General features: G+C 42.9%; 1 protein-coding gene and 1 pseudogene across 3 annotated transcripts in view; one reads left to right on the top strand and one right to left on the bottom strand.

Moving 5' to 3' along the window:
• Positions 1-21,708, bottom strand: part of FLT1 (fms related receptor tyrosine kinase 1) — a 215,233-nt gene that overhangs the window by 25,542 nt on the left and 167,983 nt on the right. For both annotated transcript variants that reach the window (XM_080658492.1, XM_080658493.1), the window contains 4 exons: positions 6,079-6,192; positions 4,373-4,461; positions 851-1,007; positions 299-396 (listed from right to left, as the gene is read on the bottom strand). In XM_080658492.1, the coding sequence (XP_080514618.1) occupies positions 299-396; positions 851-1,007; positions 4,373-4,461; positions 6,079-6,192 (458 nt within the window). The remainder of the gene's footprint in view (positions 1-298; positions 397-850; positions 1,008-4,372; positions 4,462-6,078; positions 6,193-21,708) is intronic.
• LOC308244870 (RING finger protein 141-like) lies at positions 11,265-13,354 on the top strand (annotated as a pseudogene). Its single transcript has 2 exons — positions 11,265-11,592; positions 12,989-13,354. The product of its transcript is annotated as an RING finger protein 141-like (transcript).

The following is a 21,708-nucleotide window of genomic DNA, read 5'->3' as shown; positions in this document are numbered from 1 at the left end:
GCCAGTGCTGCAGCTACGTGGAGGGCGATGTGAAGAACAGGGACCACGTCTGTCCGGTCAACTTTTTCCCTAGAGTTCAGTTCTACCCCCTGGTATTAAGACTTGGTGTTCTCAAAACTCCTCACTCCTATCAGGACAAATTCAGGCATCGGTCATGATATTTACTCTATATTTAAGGACATAAGTATAAGCAAATACTAAGAAAAGTGGATTTATAGCCAACACGTGTGTTTGTCCATGTGCGTGTCCACATGTCCAGCCTTGGCAAAGAAGAGCAACAGTAAAGAGCAAGGCTTACCTTTCTTGAAGACAAGAACTCCATGCCTCTGGCCACTTGAAAACTGTAAGAAATCAGGTCTTCCATAGTTATGGGCTGCTTGTAGAAATCGTCAGAATCTGGAAAGCATTAAAACCGTAGCTGTTTGTAACGGCGCTTGTTATTATGCCAAATCCCGGTTTATTGGATCAATGTTAGTAAAACATAAAACAAACCAGTAAGTGGATCAGAGTTCATTTTCAAGGGCATTTGAGTTTCAGTATGAATATCAGAGATTTTTCCAGGCCTCCAGCCCATTTTCCCAAGCATGGGGGGCGGGGGGGGGGGGGGGGCGGGGAGAGGGGAATAACCCAGTAGGACAAAAAGGCTTGAGGAGAGACAATTGTACAGAGTTCCCTGTCAAAATTAGTAACTCTGTAAATAATCTTACTCAAATCTTATCTCCTCAGGACATTACCCTTTGAGTCTCCCACGGATGTTTATTAGGGTGATAAATAAGAAAAAAATTTCAGAGATGCACAGTATGTTGTAAAAATATCTCAGACTGTAGGACAGGAAGGAATTAATACCTACCCTCCTCTTCCTCCACATCACTCAGACTTTTATCTTCCTGAAACCCGGAGCTTGCGAAGCTCTCGCTGCTGGTGACACTGTCTAGTCTTTGTTTCTTGCCTTGCTCCACGTCTGGCTCAATTTTTTCTTTCTTAGGCTCCATGTGTAATGCTGCATCCTTTGAACAGACCAAGAAGGACACAGATGAAAGGGAGCTCCAGAACTGAAATGGAGAAGATAGTACCTCAAGCTGGCAATTGCCCGAGTTGAGAGAATGTCATTCCACAAAATAGATAGTAAATTAGCAGCAAGGCACCTGGCTACTCCTGGGGTTGTGGGATAAAGGAGTAGTAATCTCAGCTGGAACTCACTGAGAGCTTACTCTGTGTGAGCCAGAATATTAAAAAAAAAACTAGGTATATTTTCTCATTTAATCTTTCCAACAATTCCATAAAGTAGTTATTGCTTATACATAAAGAAATAGGTTTAGAGAAGTCAAGTAATCAAAGTCACATGCAACCAGTAAATGGTAAAGCTTGAACTCAGGTCTGGCCATCTTCAGTTTGTGCCCTTAACCACTTTTCCCATCCCATGTGCCAGCTTATGAAAGATGACATGAATGGCGGAAGAGTATCCCCAGCGGACTTGGGGCTTCACTTTGTAATCCCTACGAGGAGTAATAAGAGGGCTATAGTACCAATTTCTCTGGTTTTCTTAGGAAAGAAGGAAACTTGAACATTTTTTTTCTTCCAATAAGTTAGACCCTAACAGGGGTAGAAAAGGCCTTTCATCCTGGACAGGGCATCCAAGCCCTGGTGTGCAGTCTAGCTCTTCCATTAGCGATGTGATCTTGGGCAAATCACCTTATTTGTCTGGGTTTCATTTTCCTCATCTGAAAGGCTCTATCATCCTATTATGTTCTGACTCATTGAAAAACGAGTTATTGGTCTGGGTGTTTATGTGGAATCAGAAAGGATTTGTATCACATTTAGTAATTCAACTAGCAACTGTGACAATAAACACTCCCAGTGGCCTCATGACCGGACCAGGTACCTAGTCTCAATTCTGCCAGATGGCAATACTGAAACAAGGCCCAGGGGGACTGGGGTTCAGTGCTGTCCCCTGAGCTGCCAGCACACTGTGGCAGTGCTAGGATTAGCCAGGCTTCCTCCCCTTCCTTGGCTTTTCCTAGAAATGTCACAAAATAGGAGTGATCCCTCCACTAGAGGGCGCAGTGGGAGCAAGCAGAGGCCAGAGGAGAGAGTTTCAGGAGGGACAGCTGACAAATTCTAAAAGTGTAGAGGCTACTAGGCTGCTGCCCCTGAAAAGAGACCTTCCTGTGCTGCAGGATGGGAGGCAGGCCTCTGTGTGAACAGCCACTGCCACTCTGGTGACCTACCTGAAAGCTGGTAAAGAATATCTCCCTGAAGCAGTTAGATTCTGCTCAGTTGGGGATTGGAATTTTATTTATTACAAGACCCTCTCCAGGACAGAAGGCAGCAGGGAAGAGTGCTGGCAAGGGTGTGGGGGAGAAAAGTGCTTGACAGGCTCATTCAAGGCTCAGGTCCACGACCATGCTCTCTGGGCAGCCTTCTTCCTGACTTTCCCAGAATTCTCAGCCTGGGGCATGTCTCCTAAGAACCATAACTCAAGCTCCCTCATCCACTTTTGGACTCTCAATCAATGGTATATTCAGCTTTGCTTATTGGTAACTATTTCTGTTAAATAAAGGTTGATTTACTGAACTTTTGGGACTCTGTCAGCAGCAGTGAATTTATTTGGAAAATGAAATATCCCATTTCTATTTAGCCTTTTGGGTTTTCCTTCACCTCTTTATATTGCTTTAGGTTCCAAATATGAAATATAGCCATGTGTTTTCCATGTAATACTAGGCTCCACCAACAGGGAGGTGAATCATTAAATATAGCCAGAGAAGGAAGCAAACTCTTCAAAACAAAGGACGCACAAATCCAAATGTTCCATCCTGCCCTGCTCCCTGGGGTATTATTCTGGCTTAGTTCTTCCTGAAGCCAGTCCAGGATTTCAGGACTGGTTTGCACTGCCCTGAGCTCAGGGCACCACTTTTCACTTCTTATGTTTTCTCCCCCTCCTTATCCAGTGTAGTACAGAGAAAAGCATTGGAAGGGGAGACAAGAGAGCTGGGTTCCTTCTTTCATCTCTTGGTAGGTGTGTGTACTTAAGTCAATCACTCAACTTTTCTGAGCACATCTATACTGTGAGGGTGTGTAATAGCTGATCACAAAGATCCCATTCAGCTTAAAGGTTCTAATTATGAGAGGACATGGTTTAAAATTGGGGAAAATATGTCCTTGCTTATATGCTGCCCGTCTGGTAGAGCATGTGTGTCTTTGGTTGGATCCAAGTTTAAGAGATGAGAGACTGAGCTAGCTGTCTAGTGGTTTTTATTTGTGTGCCACATGACCACTCTTGCCCACGTGACAGAGACAGGCACCACTCATGGGTTTTGGACACTTAATCTATTATATAGATCATACAGATTAGTGGCATTCAGTTGGACTCACCTATTTTTTCTATTTCAGTGGGTCGATGATGATGATGACAGTTAACATTCATTGAATGTTTATCTTTATGTAATTCTCTGAACAATGAGTTGAGTTCTATTATTACTTTTGTTTAATAAATGAGAAACTTAAATTTAAAGAGACTGAGTAACTTGCTCAAGGTCCCAGATCTCATGAGTGATAGAAACAGGATTTAAACACAGGCAGTCTGGATGCAGAGTCTGAGGGCTTAACCCACCACACTACATGGATTCCTCACCAACATTGCTAATTATCAGTTCATAATATTGAATCATTGTCTGCTGAGCTTCTCCATACCAGAGAAGGATACTGCGTTGGTGGGATGGGTCACACTGGCAAAGTTTTATTAAAGTCTTTTTTCCTCCATTCAATAATCTCTTTTAAACTTGGTTTGCCTTTAGAACTTGGATCCATGTGTTTCTTCTATTACATAGCCTTATTTAGTGCATAAGGCTGGTTCAGTGCATATGTAGGGGTGACAGGTGGTGAGGGTGTGGAGAAGTGGGAGAAAGGAGAGTGGGAAGGAAAGAAAATGATTTCTCGGACTCCATCATTGGTCTATTGTTTACTGTAAAGCCACTCAGTTGATTGAGTCCTTAATTTCTCTAATCTAATAAACGGAGACAATTACACTTGCTATCTTTATAAAACAAGTGAATAAGTGATTTGTGTGTGTCTGTGTTTATTTGGGGAGAGAGAGGGAGAGGGCGAAAGAGAGAGAGATAAAGTTATCAGGATGATTTGATAGGTGTTTAGATAGACAGCTAGTAAATTTTAACCCTTATTTATTGCTCCATACACTAGGATCAAATATTCTCTGTGCAGTCTGCAAAAAAGAGTGGAAGGAAATTTTTAAAAAGGAGGGAAAGCCAGACATTTGTCTAATGGAAAGATATAGGTTTTTCTTGTTTTATGAGGCAACAGTCTAAATGGAAAGTCATTGCTATCTTTAAGAATGTCCAACCCCTAAATTCCTTACCTTGTTGAGAAAGAATAAGTCTCGTTTGCTCTTGAGATAGTTGGACAGATTTCCATATTTGCAATATTCAACGATCACCATGAGAGGCCCTGCAGCCAAAAAAACACATGCTCAGCCACACCAAGCAGGTCAGCCAGTTGCCAGCCTGAGAAATCTTAAACCAACTTGTCTTTATATTAGTGGGGTCTAGGGATGCAATTTTGGGTGAGAGATTTTTTTCAATTAAAAAATTCAAAGGAATAGGAGACAGTTGGAGGTTGGGAGTGGGGAGAAGCAGGAAAAAAAAAAAAAGAGAGAAAGAACTTTGAGGAGGGGAGGGACCAATGCCAGGGCTCTCCCTGGAACTTGCTGCCACCTTCTGTATGTTAGTCACACCCTAATGAGTAGAGGGGCCTCAAGATATTGCCACAGTAACCCCAGGATTATCAAGCAGGTCCTCCTTTCCAGTGCAGAAAATAGACCGGTTCTGTCTGGACTGTCTCTCTCCAGCCAGGTGGGGGTGTCCACACAGGCTTTGCCTCCAGGCTTGTCAGAAGGGCTAAAGCAGGGGTCGGCAAACTTTTTTGTAAAGGACCAGACAGCAAATATTTTAGGCTTTGTAGACCATACAGATCAATGCAGCCCTTGTAGTGTGAAAGCAGCTATAGATGATAATACAACCAAATGAGTGACTGTGCTGAAATAAAACCTCACGAACATATAAATTTGAATTTCATGTAATTTCACAAAATATTATTCTTTTGAGCTTTTCCCCTCAATTATTTAAAACGGCCAAATTAATCTCACAAGGTGGCCCCATGGTTTGCCGATTCCTGGTTAAAAAGAAGCAAGAAGGTTGGGAAGAAAAACACACCCAAGTGCAACCCGGCCTCCAAGTGGTGCCCTGAAGGCTGCTTCCGCCTCCTCCTCTGGCGCCTGCGCTTCCCACTGCTTCCCCCACAGGCCCTGGCAGGCCTGAGACGTGCTGTGAAGAGCAGCTTCCAGTTCCGGTTCACATCAGGGTGATCCTGGAGCAGTTCCGCATGCTGGGAGCCGCGCGGGTTCCTTGAGCCCAAGGGCGCAGGCTCCCTAGCCGTTCAGGCTCACAGAGGCCGCCTGCTCAGCAGAGGGGTGCTCTGTCTCTGTCCGGACTTTGCATGTTAGAAGGCTTGACAGCACCTCCTCTGCCCGCCAGGTACGGAACAGGAAGTTGCTTCCACAGGCTGTATGTCACCCACCCTGAGGAGGAGCTTGCAGTCTCGCTGCCTGAGGGCCCAGCAGTCGTTGCCCGCAGGAGGGGCGTCCGCTGCACCAAGCTCAGAGGCACAGGTGGAGGGGGTTCTCTCATAAGCCCTGGTCAGGTTTGAAGGTGACTTTGGAGGAGCGTGACCAGAGCTGGGGTCAATGCATAGGTTGCACATTTCCTTTGAAGCTTCACCTAAACTAATGAGTGTTCCTGAAGACCTTTCTATCCCCCCTATGGGAAGGGTAGTGCTTGGCTGTCCTTCCCTTCAGAACCTTTAAATTAACTGCACAGGGAAGGCATTTCTAGGATGGGACCCTCCCCTCCCCTTTTATAAATGGAAAAACTGTTTCCTCTGGACCTATTGAAAGGCCATTTTCTAGGAGGTGAGGAGGAACAGGGTGGGGAGAAGAAGCTGTATGTTGGAAACTCTGCTTCTAGCATTTGAGCCGAAGATGGAGCAGGCCTATCCCTTCTCATTTACCTCCTTGCTTGGTACAGGCTCCCAGCAGGTTGACTACATTCAGGTGGTGGCCAATGTGGGTCAAGATCTTGAGCTCAGTCATCAGAGCTTTGTACTCGCTGGCTGTGGCCCCCTCTGTGTGAGAAGCAAGGAAGAGTCAAGGCAACAGGACAATGAGGCTCTTTCCGCTGGAAGCGGCGTTCCTGCCCTCCATGTTTGTCAGTGCTCAGCCTGTTGCTTCATTAACTTCCCCACATTCTGCAGAAAGGCCAAGTCTCCAGACTGTTTTCATTACTCCCACCCTCCCGAGCCAACATCCTTTTGATTACAGTAAGGCCCAGAGTGGTGGTGGGGTTAGTCACTGCACATTTCCTCTCTGTGGACCTAGGTCTGCTCAGTAATGTGCTGACTCAGAGTAGGGCACCTTGTGAAAATGCCTTCCAAAGACTTCCGTCCATCAGAACCAGGCACAGCAAGATCCTTCCAGGCAGGGATGTGCCCACAGCTTACGTATTTTTCTCACTTTTTCCCTCTTTGAGGTGTTACAAAAAAGGAGCACAAGTGGCCACAAGTGACCCCCCCCTTTATAAAAATCTTGGCAGTGTGTCATTTTCTCCCTATAACCTTTTTCTCCCTGGAGTCCACAGGGTTATCTCAAGTTGTGAGGATCCTTAAGCATCTGACTTCAATTTCTTTCTCAGAAATAAACAGCATCAGTCTAAGAATTAACAGAGTCTAAAGCCTAAGTTTGTTCTGTTTTTATTAGTTAAGTTCTAGGGCATTTAAACATTTTAAGTTATTTTTTAGAAGTAAAAAGTTGTATAATCTTGCTGTAAAACATTTAAACGGTATGATGTATACACAGTAAAAAGTGAAAGCCATGCCAGCCCACTTAACTTTTTAGGCGTAACCACTGTTAATCTTTTGGAATTTCAGACCTTTTCTATGCTTTTATAAAATATATATATATCCAATCAAATATTTTTTTTATTTACATAAGTGGGATGACATATAAATGGGATTATATATCTCTATATATGGACAGATATAATTTGCTTTTCCTTCTTTTTAATATGTCAGAGACTCTTTCCCTTCTTTTTAATTGGTTTATGGCATTTCTAACATTTAGATTGTATAAAGTTTTTTTCCCCCCATTACAAACAATGCTATAGCTCGGCAAGTGTGGCTCAATGGTTGAGCATTGACCTATGAATCAGGAGGTCAAGGTTCAATTCCCAGTCAGGGCACATGCCCAAGTTACGGGCTCAATCCCCCATGGGGGACATGCAGGAGGCACCAATCAATGATTCTTTCTCATCATTGTGTTTCTGTCTTTCTCTCCCTCTCCCTTCTTCTCTGAAATCAATAAAAAAGTATATATTAAAAAAAGAAAAACAAATAATGCCATAGTAGACAGCCTGTGTTTAATCTTTACACATGTGCAAGTATTTTTGTAAGATACTCCTGGAATGGGTCAGAGGATGTGCATGTAACATTTAGGTAGATACTGATATGGTATTTCTTAAGTAGAAATCATTTTTTAATAATAGATGAACTTTGGAAGCCTTCCAGTGGGGTTGGTTTTGGCTCACAGGAGATTCTCAACAAATATTTGTTAAATAAATAAACAACATGATTAGTCTTCTCATTTCAGATATGGGCAGAAGGCCCCAAAAGGTTAAAGGTTTTGCTCAAGGGCACTTTGAAAGAGCTTCTGACTCATGGCCTTTATTTGACATTCTGCCTTTTCAATTTCTCCTAGAAACAGATGGCTAACCAATTTAAAAACAAGAAAGCTGAATGAAAATGGTTTTTAGAAATTTTGTATAGTGGATGATTTGGTGGCTTAAAAAAGATAAGCATTTATAAAGATATTACACATACTATTTCTGTATTACATAGAGTAGATTCTTTGGGCCTTTAAGAAATATCAGGTCAGAATTTCTCTTCTCAAACTCATCATTCCCTTCATGTATTTATACCCCTTTAAGCACAGCCAACTTGCCTCTCCCAGAGACAGAGTGTGGTAGTAAGCAGAGAAACAGGACCAGTTGAGGAAGCAGATGCTTCCAGATTTAGTACCAGTGTATCTCAAGGCGGGATACTAGCTTGGCTCAGGGTTTTGGAGCAATGAACCATGTGTAGGAGGCAGTCAGCACCTCGTTGATAGCACTGTGGTGAGGGGGAAAGAGCACTGCCCTCGAAACTGCAAGACTTGCACTCAAATCCTTACTTATACACGGGGGAGCTGTGTGGCCTTGCAGAGGCTGTTTCATCTTTCTGGGCCATTATTCTTTATCTGTAAATTGGGATAATAATATATACCTCGTAGGGCTATATAGAGGGAGGTGATGCCAGAGGAATGATGGTGTAAGAGCACCTCTTTTCCTCTCCCCCTGGCATTTCAACAAGTTAACCACCTATAATTGAACAAAGAAGTCCCTGCTCAACACATGCATGCCTGAGAGACCTGCACATTGAAGCACCTAAAGGTGCACATTGGGGGATAAAAAGGGAGATGAGAAGGGAGGAAAGTGCAGACACGGCCACAGACAAGGCCATAGATGCAGCCCTGCAGCATAGCTGGGAACTAGCAGCCTGGCCAGGAGAGGAGAGAAAGCTGGTGGCAGAGGTAGCAAGCACTTCCTTCGGCCTGGAGGAACAGAGAGCTACTGGGGGCAGCCCAGCAGGGCAATCTGTAAGCTGTGAGCAGCAAGCTTCCAGTAGAAAGAGAGTACATTGACTGAGTTGTGTGGTTGCATGCAAGTGCTGAGAGAGTACAGTGTCTGAATCTTGGGCATGCAGCGAGTAAGGTTGGAGTCACATGAGCGGCAATAGTGAACACTGAGTCAACAGATGCCCACGCTACAGAGCAGTGGGTGCTGCTGTGAGGCTCCCCACTGCTGGGCCGGGTGGTGGTGTTTCAGACAAAGAAAGGAAATCACAGAGCCTTTGCTGCTGCTTAGACTCCCCAAACTTGCCTCCTGTTGCCCATGGAGTTGGCTTCAGGAGCATATTATCTGTAAACCAAGCACTGTTTCAGTAGAATTGCTGTTTCCCCCTGTGACTGAACCCCAGGAGGGGTGCTTGGATCAGACCTGCGGAGGTCAGGGGTCACCATTATGGTGAGGGCAAAACAAATCCCACCCACAAGCAGTCTGGGGTACTGTCCTCTGGAAGCTGTAGAGGCTCAAATCTGGTAGAGCACAGAGGTAAACATCTTGCAATTCAGCATCATATACTGGAACATAGGAAAAAGACCTCCCCAGAGATAAATGTGAAAACAAAGGAGGGCAGCAAATACCATGAAGAACCACATAACGCGATGACCAGAGAGAAATGAAAGGCCCCCAGAAAGTAGGCTGGAAAACATGGAATTATATGATATAAATGATAGAAATTTTAAGATTGCAATTCTGAAAATACTCAACGAGATGCGAGAAAATACTGGCAGGCAATTCAGTGCACTCAGAAAACAAATCAATGAACAAAATGAACATTTCTCCAAGGAAATTGAAACTTTAAAAATGAATATATCAGCACTCCTGGAAATGAAGCAGGCAATTGAGGAGATTAAGAGTGAGCTGTTGAGCATAGAAAACAGAACCAACCAATTAGAGGAAAGAACTAGAGATATTGAAGATAGGAATCAAGAAATGACACAGAAGGAAGAAGAGAGAGACCTAAGAATAAAGGAAAATGAAAGAGCTCTACAAGACCTCGCTGACTCCATCAGAAAAAGTAATATCAGAATCATAGGCATTGTGGAGAAGGAAGAGAGAGAGCATGGAATGGAGACTCTATTAAAACAAATAGTGGATGAGAACGTCTCAAATCTATGGAAAGAACTAGATCCTCAAATCCAAGAAGCAAACAGAACACCTAGTTACATCAATCCAAAGAGGCCCTCTCCAAGGCACTTGGTGATAAAGCTGTCAAAAATTAATGACAATGACAAAAGAACACCTGCATACCAGATTCACCAATTATTACTATTTTAACTCACTCATTTTATCATATGGGATGGATCCATCTGTATCATTGTTTCTGAACCATTTGAGGGTAAGTTACATTCATGGATACTTTAGTGTTCATTTCCTAAGAATATTCATTTATGCAATCACAGTAGTGTTATCAACTTCAGTAAATTTAACATTGGTTCAATACTTTAATTCATCATTCTGATTCCACTTTATCAGTGGCCCCAATATTTTCCAGTACAGAATCCAGCCCGGGGTCAGGGACTGCACAGAGTTGTCACGTCTCTTTGAGAGCCTTAGTAAGTAGATCCAGCTTTGCTATCCACCTCTCCTTGTCACTTGGCACTCAGAATTCACCTGTAAACTGAGATTGTGGCAACTGCCCCCACCCATCTCTTTGTGAGTAAAGGCACTTCAACAATCTAAAAAAAACTAATGACAAAAATTTCTCAAAGCAGCCAGGGAAAAGAAGGAAGTGACCTACAAAGGAAAACCCATCAGAATTTCATCCAACTTCTCAGCAGAAACTCTACAAGCCAGAAGAGAGTGGAACCAAATATTCAAACATCTAAAAGAGAGAAATTACCATCCACAAATAATATATCCAGCAAAATTATCTTTTAAATCTGAAGGAGAATTAAGAATGTTCCCAGATATACAGAAGCTGAGACATTGCAGAAAATACTCAAGGGAGTTATTCTACCTGAAATAAAGAACATAGGTCACAACACTATGAGTAAGATCACCAAAAAACTTACAGCATAAACAGGATATTTTGTGACAACAGAAATATGCAAAGGGAAGGGGGAAAGGTCTGAACCGGCAAAGGAAGATGAAGATCAAATGCACTCAAAAGGGAAAAAACTATGGTATATATGCAACTTCAATTTTTATAAACCTAATGGCAACCACACACAAAAATACCCCCAAAAGGCATATAGCTTAAAAAAAGAGGAAACAGAAAGATGTATGGAACACCACCAAACAAAAATGACAGAAGCATAAAGGAAAAGAACCAATGGAGGCACAGAGCTACCAGAAAACAAAAGATGAAACGGCTGTAGGAAATTCTCATACATCAATAATTACCCTGAATGGCCCTGCCGCCGCCTGTGGGCCTGAGTGACAGGCTGGGGCAGCACCTGTGCCCCCGGAAGTGCGATGCCTTGAACCAGGAAACTATGTGAAACAACACTCTTTCTGGATTTCAAAAGACATCATTTCATCATGGGACAACAGATTTCGGATCAGACGCAGTTGGTTCTTAACAAGTTACCAGAAAAAGTAGCAAAACATGTCACATTGGTTCGAGAAAGTGGCTCCTTAACTTAAGAAGAATCTCTTGGGAGAGTAGCTGAACTTAATGATGTAACCGCCAAAGTGGCTTTTGGCCAGGAAAAACATCTTCTCTTTGAGGTACAACCTGGGTCTGATTCCTCTGCCTTTTGGAAAGTGGTTGTACGGGTGGTCTGTACTAAGATTAACAAAAGCTGTGGCATTGTAGAAGCATCACGGAGCATGATTTTGTACCAGTTTATTCAGCTTTATAAAGATAGTAGAGGCCCGGTGCACGAAATTCGTGCACGGGGGGGGGGGGGGTGTCTCTCAGCCTAGCCTGCACCATCTCCAATCTGGGACCCCTCAAGGGATGTCTGACTGCCCGTTTAAGCCCGATCCTGGCAGTCGGACATCCCTCTCACAATCCAGGATTGCTGGCTCCCAACTGCTCGCCTGCCGGCCTTCCTGATTGCCCCTAACCGCTTCTGCCTGCCAGCCTGATCACCCCCTAACCACTCCCCTGCCAGCCTGATTGATGCCTAACTGCTCCCCTGCCAGCCTGTTTGCCCCTAACTGCCCTCCCCTGCAGGCCTGGTCACCCCTAACTGCCCTCCCCTACAGGCCTGGTCACCCCTAACTGCCCTCCCCTACAGGCCTGGTCTCCCCCAATTGCTCTCCCCTGCAGGCCTGGTCCCCCCCAACTGCTCTCCCCTGCAGGCCTGGGTCCCCCCAACTGCCTTTCCCTGCAGGCCTGGTCGCCCCCAACTTCCCTTCTCTGCCAGCTCGGTCACCCCTAACTGCCCTCCTTTGCAGGCTTGGTCCCTCCCAACTGCCCTCCCCTGCTGGCCTGATCACCCACAACTGCCCTCCCTTGCAGGCCTGGTCCCTCCCAAATGCCCTCCCTTGCTGGCCATCTTGTGGTGGCCATCTTGTGTCCACATGGGGGCAGGATCTTTGACCACATGGGGCAGCCATCTTGTGTGTTGGAGTGATGGTCAATCTGTATATTACTCTTTTATTAGATAGGATAGAGGCCTGGTGCATGGGTGGGGGCTGGCTGGTTTGTCCTGAAGGGTGTCCCGGATCAGGGTGGGGGTTCCCTTGGGGTGTGGGGCAGCCTGGGCGAGGGGCCTGTGGTGGTTTGCAGGCCGGCCACACCCCCTGGCGACCCAAGTGGAGGCCCTGGTATCTGGGGTATATTTATCTTCTACAATTGAAACTTTGTAGCCTGGAGTGGAGCCAAGCCTTCTACTTGCTCTGTGGTGGCAGCCATTTCTGTTGGGATTTATGTATCTTCTATAATTGAAACTTTGTAGCTGTAAGCGGAGGCCTGGGCCGGCTAGGGCTGCAGAAGCTTGGCTTCCTCCATTGCCGCGGGCAACCCTAGCCTCCTGCTCTTTCCAGCTCCATGGCTGCAGCCATTTTTGTTTGGATTTATGTATCTTCTATCATTGAAACTTTGTAGCATTGAGTGGAGGCCTGGGATGGCAAGGGCAGGCAGAAAGCTTGGCTTCCTCCATTGCCGGGGAAACCCAAGCTTCCCTCCTGCTCTCTGTGGCAGTAGCCATCTTGGTTGGGTTTATTTGCATATCCTCTCCTGATTGGCTGGTGGGCGTGGCTGGTGGGTATAGCGGAGTTATGGTTAATTTGCATATTACTCTTTTATTAGATAGGATCACAAGTTAAGCAGCAGAAGTGTTGGCACAGAGCTCCACCTCTGAAGACCCTGATGAAATTCATCATCTGTAACATCTTGTCAGGCTAGTCTTTGGATGGGAAGGGTAAAGCAGCTGACTGATGAGGAGGAGTGTTGTATCTGCATGGATGGTCGAGCTGACCTCATCCTGCTTTGTACTCACAGCTTTTGTCAGAAGTGCATTGATAAATGGAGTGATCAACACAAGAATTGCCCTATTTGTCACCTGCAGGTGACTGGAGCAAATGAATCTTGTGTGGTGTCAGATGCGCCCACTGAAGATGATATGGCTAACTATATTCTTAACATGGCTGATGAGGCAGGCCAGCCCCACAGACCATGACCTTGAGTGAAGTGTTTTGTTGCTATTGTGGGCTACAAACACTTGGGTCATGGGGAAAGAATGCAGGGATGTTGTGGCGCAGTCACTGAGAACTCACTTTTCCCCACCCTCTTATTTTTGCTTTTCTGACAATTTGTCCCATTTCTTTTGATAAACTTTTCATGTCTTCCATTTATGGTAAATTAAAATTTGCTACTGTTCTAGACCATTATTTTCCTATTATTTATCTGTTCTAATATAGCTTATTAGAACTAATTGCTCTTGAATCCTTTGCTGCAGTAACAGCAACATTTCCAGAGGCGTCTGAAACACTACTATTTTTCAGGGTAGGAGTACTCTGGAATAAACCATAAACCCTGGCCAAAGTTGCTCAGTGGTTAGAGTGTCCCACACACCAAAGGGTCTCAGGTTTGATTCCCAATCAGGGCACATACCAGGTTGCAGGTTTGATCCTCAGTCAGGGCACATATGGAAGGCAACCAGTCGATGTTTCTCACATTGATGTTTATCTCCCTCTCCCTTTCTCTATCTCTCTTGAATCAATGAAAAATGTATCTTTGCATGAGGATTAAATAAATAAAGAAAATAAACCATGAATGTTAAAAAATAAAATAAAATAAATAATTACCCTAAATGTAAATGGCCTGACTTCACTAGTAAAGAGGCACGGAGTTGCAGAGTGGATTAAAAAAACAAAACCCAACCATATGCTGCTTATAAGAGATACATCTAAACAGCAAAGACAGGTAGATTCAAAGTAAAAGGGTGGACAATTTCTCTAAGCAAATAACATTCACAAAAGAGCAGGTATAGCCATACTTATATCTGACAAAATAGATTTAAACATCACAAAGATAACAAGAGACAAAGATGGACACTTTATAATGATAAAGGGAACAGTACATCAAGAAAGCATAACAATTCTTAATAAATAAGCACCCAACCAGGGAGCACTGAAATATATTAAACAGCTACTCACAGAACTAAAGGGAGAAACAGATCAAAACACAATCATAATTGGAGACCTTAATAATCTATTGACAGCTCTAGACAGTTCAACCAAACAGAAAATCAATAAAGAAACATTGGCCTTAAGTGAAACACTAGACCAAATGGGTATAATTGACATTTACAAAACATTTCATCCCAGAACTTCAGATTATACATTCTTCTCCAGTGCACATGGAACATTCTCAAGTATAGACCATATGTTGGGTCACAGAACAAATTTAAAGAGATTAAAATTATATCAAGCATCTTTTCTGATTACGATGCCTTAAAATTAGAAAATCAACTGCAAAAAGGAAGTAAAGAAACCCACAAATACATGGAGATTAAATAACATACTACTAAGAAATGACTGGGTCAAAAAAGAAATAAAATATAAGGTCAAAAGATACATAGATAAATGAGAATGATGATACAATGTATCAAAACCTCTGGGATGCAGCAAAAGCAGTAATAAGAGGGAAGTTTATATCATTACAGGCCTATTCAAGAAAAAGAGAAATCCCAAGTAAACAACCTAATATCACGTCTTAAAATACTAGAAAAAGTACAACAGCAACCCAGAGTTAGCAGAAGAAAGAAATAATAAGAGCAGAATTAAATGAAATAGAGAACAAAAAGACTATACAAAAAATCAATAAAGCAAAGAGATGGTTCTTTGAAAAGATTAATAAAATGGGCAAAACCCTGGCTAGACTCACTAAGGGAAAAAGGGAAAAGACCCATATAAACAAAATCAGAAATGAGAGAGAAGTCACCACACACATCACAGATATGCAAAGGATCACACTAGAATATTATGAAAGACTTTATGCCACCAAATTCAATAACCTAGAAGAAATGGATAAGTTCCTAGAATTATAGAACCTTTCTAGACTAAATCAGGAAGAATTGGAAAATCTAAATAGACTGATCAGCAGTGAGGAAATTGAAACAACCGTAAAAAACCTCCCAATACACAAAAGACCCAATGGCTTCACTAAATGTTCAAAGAGGAATTAAAACCTATCCTTTCCAAACTCTTCCAAAAAATTGAAGAAGAGGCAATACTTCCTAACACATTCTATGAAGGCAATATAACCCTGATACCAAAACCTGGCAAAGATAACACACAAAAAAGAAAACTACAGACCAATATCCCCAATGAATACAGATGCAAAAATCCTAAACAAAATACTAGCAAATTGAATACACAGTACATCCAAAAAATAATGCATCACAATCAAGTGGGATTCATTCCAGGGATAGAAGGATGGTTCAACATTTGCAAATCAATTAACATGATACATCACATTAATAAAAGAAAGGATAAAAATAATATGATCTTATCAATAGATGCAGAAAAAGCATTTGATAAGATATAACACCCATTTATCATTAAAACACTCAATAAAATAAGAATAGAAGAAAAGTACTTCAACATAATAAAGGCCATCTACATTATAAAAGGCCAGGGGCTGTCACTACCTAAACGACCAGTCACTAGGAAGTGCATGGAGCACCTCTCGGTCCTTCCCCTGCAGCCCACAGGCTCATTTCACAGCAAGACTGGCAACCTGTAGGTGGGTGGGGCAGCGGGGGTGGGTGGGGTGAGGTGGGCACAGAAGCTGTGGATCAGGACCAGAGAGAGGCCTGGAGAGAGAGGCAGGGCCTGATCCACAGCTGCTGTGGCTGTTGGCGAGGCCAAGAGAAAGAGAAAGAGAGATGGGGCCTGATCAGCAGCCACCACAGCTGCTGGCGAGGCACGGAGAGGCAAGGCCTGATTCACAGCTGTCACGGAGGCTGTGGATCAGGCCCGGAGAGAGAGGCAGGGCTGGCAGCTGTGGATCAGGCCCAGAGATAGGCCCGGAGACCCTGACTGGCATAGAAACTGACCAATCAGAACCTAATCTGGGTGAACTGCCAAGGCAGAATGTAATGTGGGGGCTGAGGAGGGGTTTTAAGGGCAACAGCTGTTTGGTGTAAGGTGTAAGAAAGTGGTTCAATTTTTTTAATGACTGGCTTGGCAGTATAGTGCATATGTCTGGCTATCAGTCCAGATACAGGGATTACGTATTTTTGTCTGCCAAGAGCATCTCCTCCTGCTGAAAAAGGCTCCCCCCCATTTAAGCAATCCTATCCTATATAATCTATCTATACTAATAAAAGGGTAATGTGCTAATTAGACTGGGTTGACTGGCCATCTTCCGGATGTCCAACTTCCTTCCGGACAAAGCCATGGCGGTGGGGGCCAAGGAAGAGGCAGTTAGGGGCCATAAGGCTGGCAGGGGAGAGCAGTTGGGGGTGAGATCAGGCCAGCAGGGGTTTAGGGGCAATCATGCCGGCAGGGGAGGGCAGTTGGGGGCAACCAGGCCTCCAGGGGAGGGCAGTTGGGGGTGAGATCAGGCCTGAAGGGGAAAGCACTTGGAGGCGACCAGGCAGGCAGGGGAGGGCAGTTTGGGGTGACCAGGTCGGCAGGGGAGGGCCATTGGGGGCAAACTGGCTGGCAGGGGAGGGCAGTTGGGGGCGAGATCAGGCCTGGTAGGAGAGGACAGTTGGGGGTGACCAGGTTGGCAGGGGAGAGCAGTTGGGGGCAATCAGTCTGGCAGGGAAGGGCAGTTAGGGGTGACCAGGCCAGCAGGGGAGGGCATTTAGGGGCAATCAGGCTGGCAGGGGAGAGCAGTTGGGGGCAATCAGGTTGGCAGGGGAACAGATAGGGTTGATCAGGCAGGCAGGCAGAGGTGATTAGGGGCAATCAGGCAGGCAGGCAGGTGAGCAATTAGGAGCTAGTGGACCCAGATTGCGAGAGGGATGTCCGACTGCCGTTTTAGGCCCAATCCTGTGAAATCAGGCCTAAACCAGCAGTTGGACATCCCGCAATGGATCCCCAATTGGAGAGGGTGCAGGCTGGGCTGAGGGAACCCCCTCCACATGAATTTTGTGCACCGGGCCTCTAGTATATGATAAACCCTCAGTTAATATCATAATCAATGGTGAAAAACTGAAAGCTTTCCCCCTAAGATCAGGAACCACACAAGGATGTCCACTCTCACCACTCTTATTCAACATAGTGCTGGAAGTCCTAGCCAGAGCAATAAGGCAATAGAAAGAAATAAAACACATCCAAATAGGGAAAGAAGAAGTCAAACTGTCACTTTTTGCAGATGACATGATTCTGTATATAGAAATCCCTAAAGACTCTACTAAAAAACTATTAGAAACAATAAACATATACAGTCAAGTTGCAGGATACAAAATCAATGTGCAAAAATCCATTTTCTTTCTGTATGCTAACAACAAAACTTCAGAAAAAGAAATGGAAAAAACAATTCCTTTTGCAATAGCAACCAAAAGAATAAAATACCTAGGAATAAACTTAACAAAGAATGTGAAACACCTATATACTGAAAATTACAAAGTATTATTAAAAGAGATTGAAAAAGACACAACAAAATGGAAAAATATTCCATGTTCATGGATTGGAGGAATCAACATAATTAAAATGGCCTTATTACCTGAAGCAATATACAGATTTAATGGAATCCCCATCACAATCCCAGTGTCATTTTTTAAAGAAATAGAACGAGAAATCATCAGATTTGTATGGAACCACAAAAGACCCAGAATAGCCAAAGCAATCCTGAGAAAAAAAAAGTGAAGCTAGAGGTATCACACTACCTGAATTCAAATTATACTACAGAGCTATGATAATCAAAGCAGCATGGTATTGGTAGAGAAACAGACACACAGATCAATGGAACAGAATAGAGAGCCCAGCAATAAAATCACACATATATGGACAGATAATTTTTGACAAAGGATCCAGAAATGCACATTGGAGTAAAGATAGTCTCTTCAATAAATTGTGCTGGGAAAACTGGAAAGCCACATGCAAATGAATGAAACTGGGTTACAGCTTGTCCCTATGTACAAAAATTAATTCAAAATGGATCAAAGACCTAAACATAAGACCGGAAACAGTAAGTTACATAGAAGAAAATATAGGTATCAAACTTGACCGCAAAGGCAAGGGAGGTAAAGGTAAAAATAAATGAATGGGACCATATCAAACTGAGGAGCTTCTGCACAGCAAAAGAAACGGACATCAAAACAAAGAGGCAGCCAACCAGATGGGAGATGATATTTGCAAACAGTAGCTCTGACAGAGGTTTAATTTCGAAAATATATAAAGAACTCATAAAATTCAACACCTAACAAACAAACAACCCAATCAAAAAGTGGGCAGAACCCTGGCTGGTTTGGCTAAGTGGATAGAGCATCAGCCTGCAGACCAGAAGGTTCAGGGTTCGATTCCAGTCAAGGGCACATCCATCTTGTGGTGGCCATATTGTGTTCACATGGGGGTGGCCATCTTTGACCACATGGGGGTGGCCATCTTGTGCATTGGAGTTATGGTCAATTTGCATATTACCTCTTTATTATATAGGATGTTCAACCTTGAGATAAAAGATGGCAGTGGAGTAAATGGCTGCTGCACAGACACGCTCCCAGGACCAAACTGGAATTACAACTAAAATATGGAAAAACTTCCTGAGTAATCAATTGAAGACTCACTGGAGAGAACCCTGACAACCAAGGACAGTACTTGGAGACTGCCTAGAGACTGGTAGGAGGAGCAGAGGCATGAAAGGGCTGGCTGGGCTCCCACAGACCACAGCTGAAGTTCCAGAGAGATATCTCAGCTGTGGGGGGTTGCCACTGAAAACTCTGGGGTCTAATCCCCAAACTGGGCCCGCCAGCAGGGAACACCAGAACTAAAAAGGGTACCCAAAAAACATCTGGCTGTGAAAAGCAGTGGAGTTGCTGTCTGCTAGGAAGAAATGGCTGGAAACGCAGGAATCCTCTTTTTTGTTGTTGTTGTTATTCTTTTTTTAAAAAAAATTATTTATTGTTTAAGGTATTACAAATAGTAAATATGTCTCCCTTTTTCTCCCCATTGACCTCCGCCCGGCCTCCCTTACCCCTGCCCTTACCCCGCCGTGTGTCTTGTGTCTATTGGTTGTGCTTATATGCATGCATACAAGTCCTTCGGTTGCTCTCTTACCACCTCACCCCTCTCCTACCTTCCCCATGTAGTTTGAAAGTCTGTTCAATGCTTCTTTGCCTCTATTTTTGTTCATCAGGTTATAATGTTCTTTATATTCCATAAATGAGTGAGATCATGAGGTATTTATATTTCACTGACTGGCTTATTTCACTTAGCATAATGCTCTCCAGTTCCATCCATGCTGTTGCAAATGGTAAGAATTCCTTCTTTTTTACAGCAGTGTAGTATTCCATTGTGTAGATGTACCACAGTTTTCTAATCCATTCATCTGCTGATGGACATTTAGGCTGTTTCCAAATCTTAGCTATTGTAAATTGTGCTGCTATGAACATAGGGGTGCATATATCCTTTCTGATTGGTGTTTCTGTTCTTTTGGGATATATTCCTAGAAGAGGAATTACTGGGTCAAATGGCAGTTCCATTTTTGATTTTTTGAGGAAATGCCATACTGTTTTCCATAGTGGTTGCATCAGTCTGCATTCCCACCAGCAGTGAAAAAGGGTTCCTTTTTCTCCACATCCTCTCCAGCACTTGTCGCTTGTTGATTTGTTGATGATAGCCATTCTGACAGGTGTGAGGTGGTACCTCATTGTTGTTTTGATTTGCATCTCTTGGATGATTAGTGACTTTGAGCATGTTTTCATATGTCTCTTGGCTTTCTGAATGTCCTCTTTTGAAAAGTGTCTATTTCGCCCATTTTTTGATTGGATTGATTATCTTCCTTTTGTTAAGTTGTATGAGTTCCCTGTATTTGTTGGAGATTAAACCTTATTGGAGATAACATTGGCAAATATGTTCTCCCATGCAGTGGGCTTTCTTGTTGTTTCATTGATGGTTTATTTTGCTGTGTAGAAGCTTTTTATTTTGATGTAGTCCCATTTGTTTATTTTCTCTTTAGTTACCATTGCCCTAGGAGCTGTATCGGTAAAGATATTGCTACAACATATGTCTGCTATTTTGCTGCCTATGGCTTCTTCTAAGATTTTTATGGTTTCCCATCTTACGTTTAAGTCCTTTATTCATTTTGAGTTTATTTTTGTGTATGGTGTAAGTTGGTGATTTAGTTTCATTTCTTTGCAAGTATCTGTCCAGTTTTCCCAACACCATTTATTGAAGAGACTGTCTTGTCTCCATTGTATGCTCTTGCCTCCTTTGTCAAATATTAATTGAGCATACTGGCTTGTGTTGATTTCTGGGTTCTCTGTTCTTGTGCCAGTACCAGGCAGTTTTGAGAACAGTGGCTTTGTAGTATAGCTTGATACCTGGTATTGTGATCCCTCCAACATTGTTCTTCTTTCTCAAGATTGCTGCAGCTATTTGGGGTCTTTTTTTTTTTATTCCAGATGAATTTTTAGAGAATTTGTTCTAGGTCTATGAAGTATGCCATTGGTATTTTAATGGGGATTGCATTGAATTTATAGATTGCTTTGGGTAGTATGGACATTTTAATGATCTTGATTCTACCAATCCATGAACATGGTATATTCTTCCATTTGTTCATGTTTTCCTCTATCTCTTTTTTTAGCTTCCTGAAATTTTCTGAGTACAGGTCCTTTGTCTCCTTGGTTAAGTTTATTCCTAGGTATCTTAATTGTTTTCATTGCAATAGTAAATATGATTGCTTTTTAAATTTCTCTTTCTGTGAGTTTCTTATTGATGTATAGAAAAGCCATGGACTTCTGGGTGTTAATTTTGTATCCTGCTACATTGCTGAATTTATTTATTAAGTCTAAAAGTTTTCTGATGGAGTCTTTGGGGTTTTCTATATACAATATAATTTCATCTGCGAATAAGGACAGTTTTACTTCTTTTCCATTTTGGATGCATTTTATTTCTTCTTCTTTTCTGATCACAATGGCTAGTATTTCCAGGACTATGTCAAACAGAAGTGGTGAAAGTGGGCATCCTGTCTTGTTCCTGTTCTTAGGGGAAATGGTTTTAGTTTTTGCCCATTGAGTATGATGTTGGCTGTGGATTTGTCATATGAGGCTTTTATTATGTTGAGGTATGATCCTTCTATTCCCACCTTGCTGAGAGTTTTTATCAAGGAAGGGTGTTGGATTTCATCAAATGCTTTTTCTGCATCAATGAATATAATTATATGGATTTTATCTCAGTTTCTTTATGTGGTATATCACATTTATTGATTTGCGGATATTGTACCATCCTTGCATCCCTGAAATAAATCCACTTGGTCATGGTGTATGATCTTTCTAATGTAATGCTGGATTCGATTTGCTAGAATTTTGTTGAGTATTTTGGCATCTATGTTCATGAGTTATTGGCATGTGATTCTCTT

The sequence above is a fragment of the Plecotus auritus genome (assembly GCF_963455305.1).
Source record: "Plecotus auritus genome assembly, chromosome: 3".
In the NCBI taxonomy this organism is placed as follows: domain Eukaryota; kingdom Metazoa; phylum Chordata; class Mammalia; order Chiroptera; family Vespertilionidae; genus Plecotus; species Plecotus auritus.
This window is presented reverse-complemented; position numbering and strand designations above follow the sequence as displayed.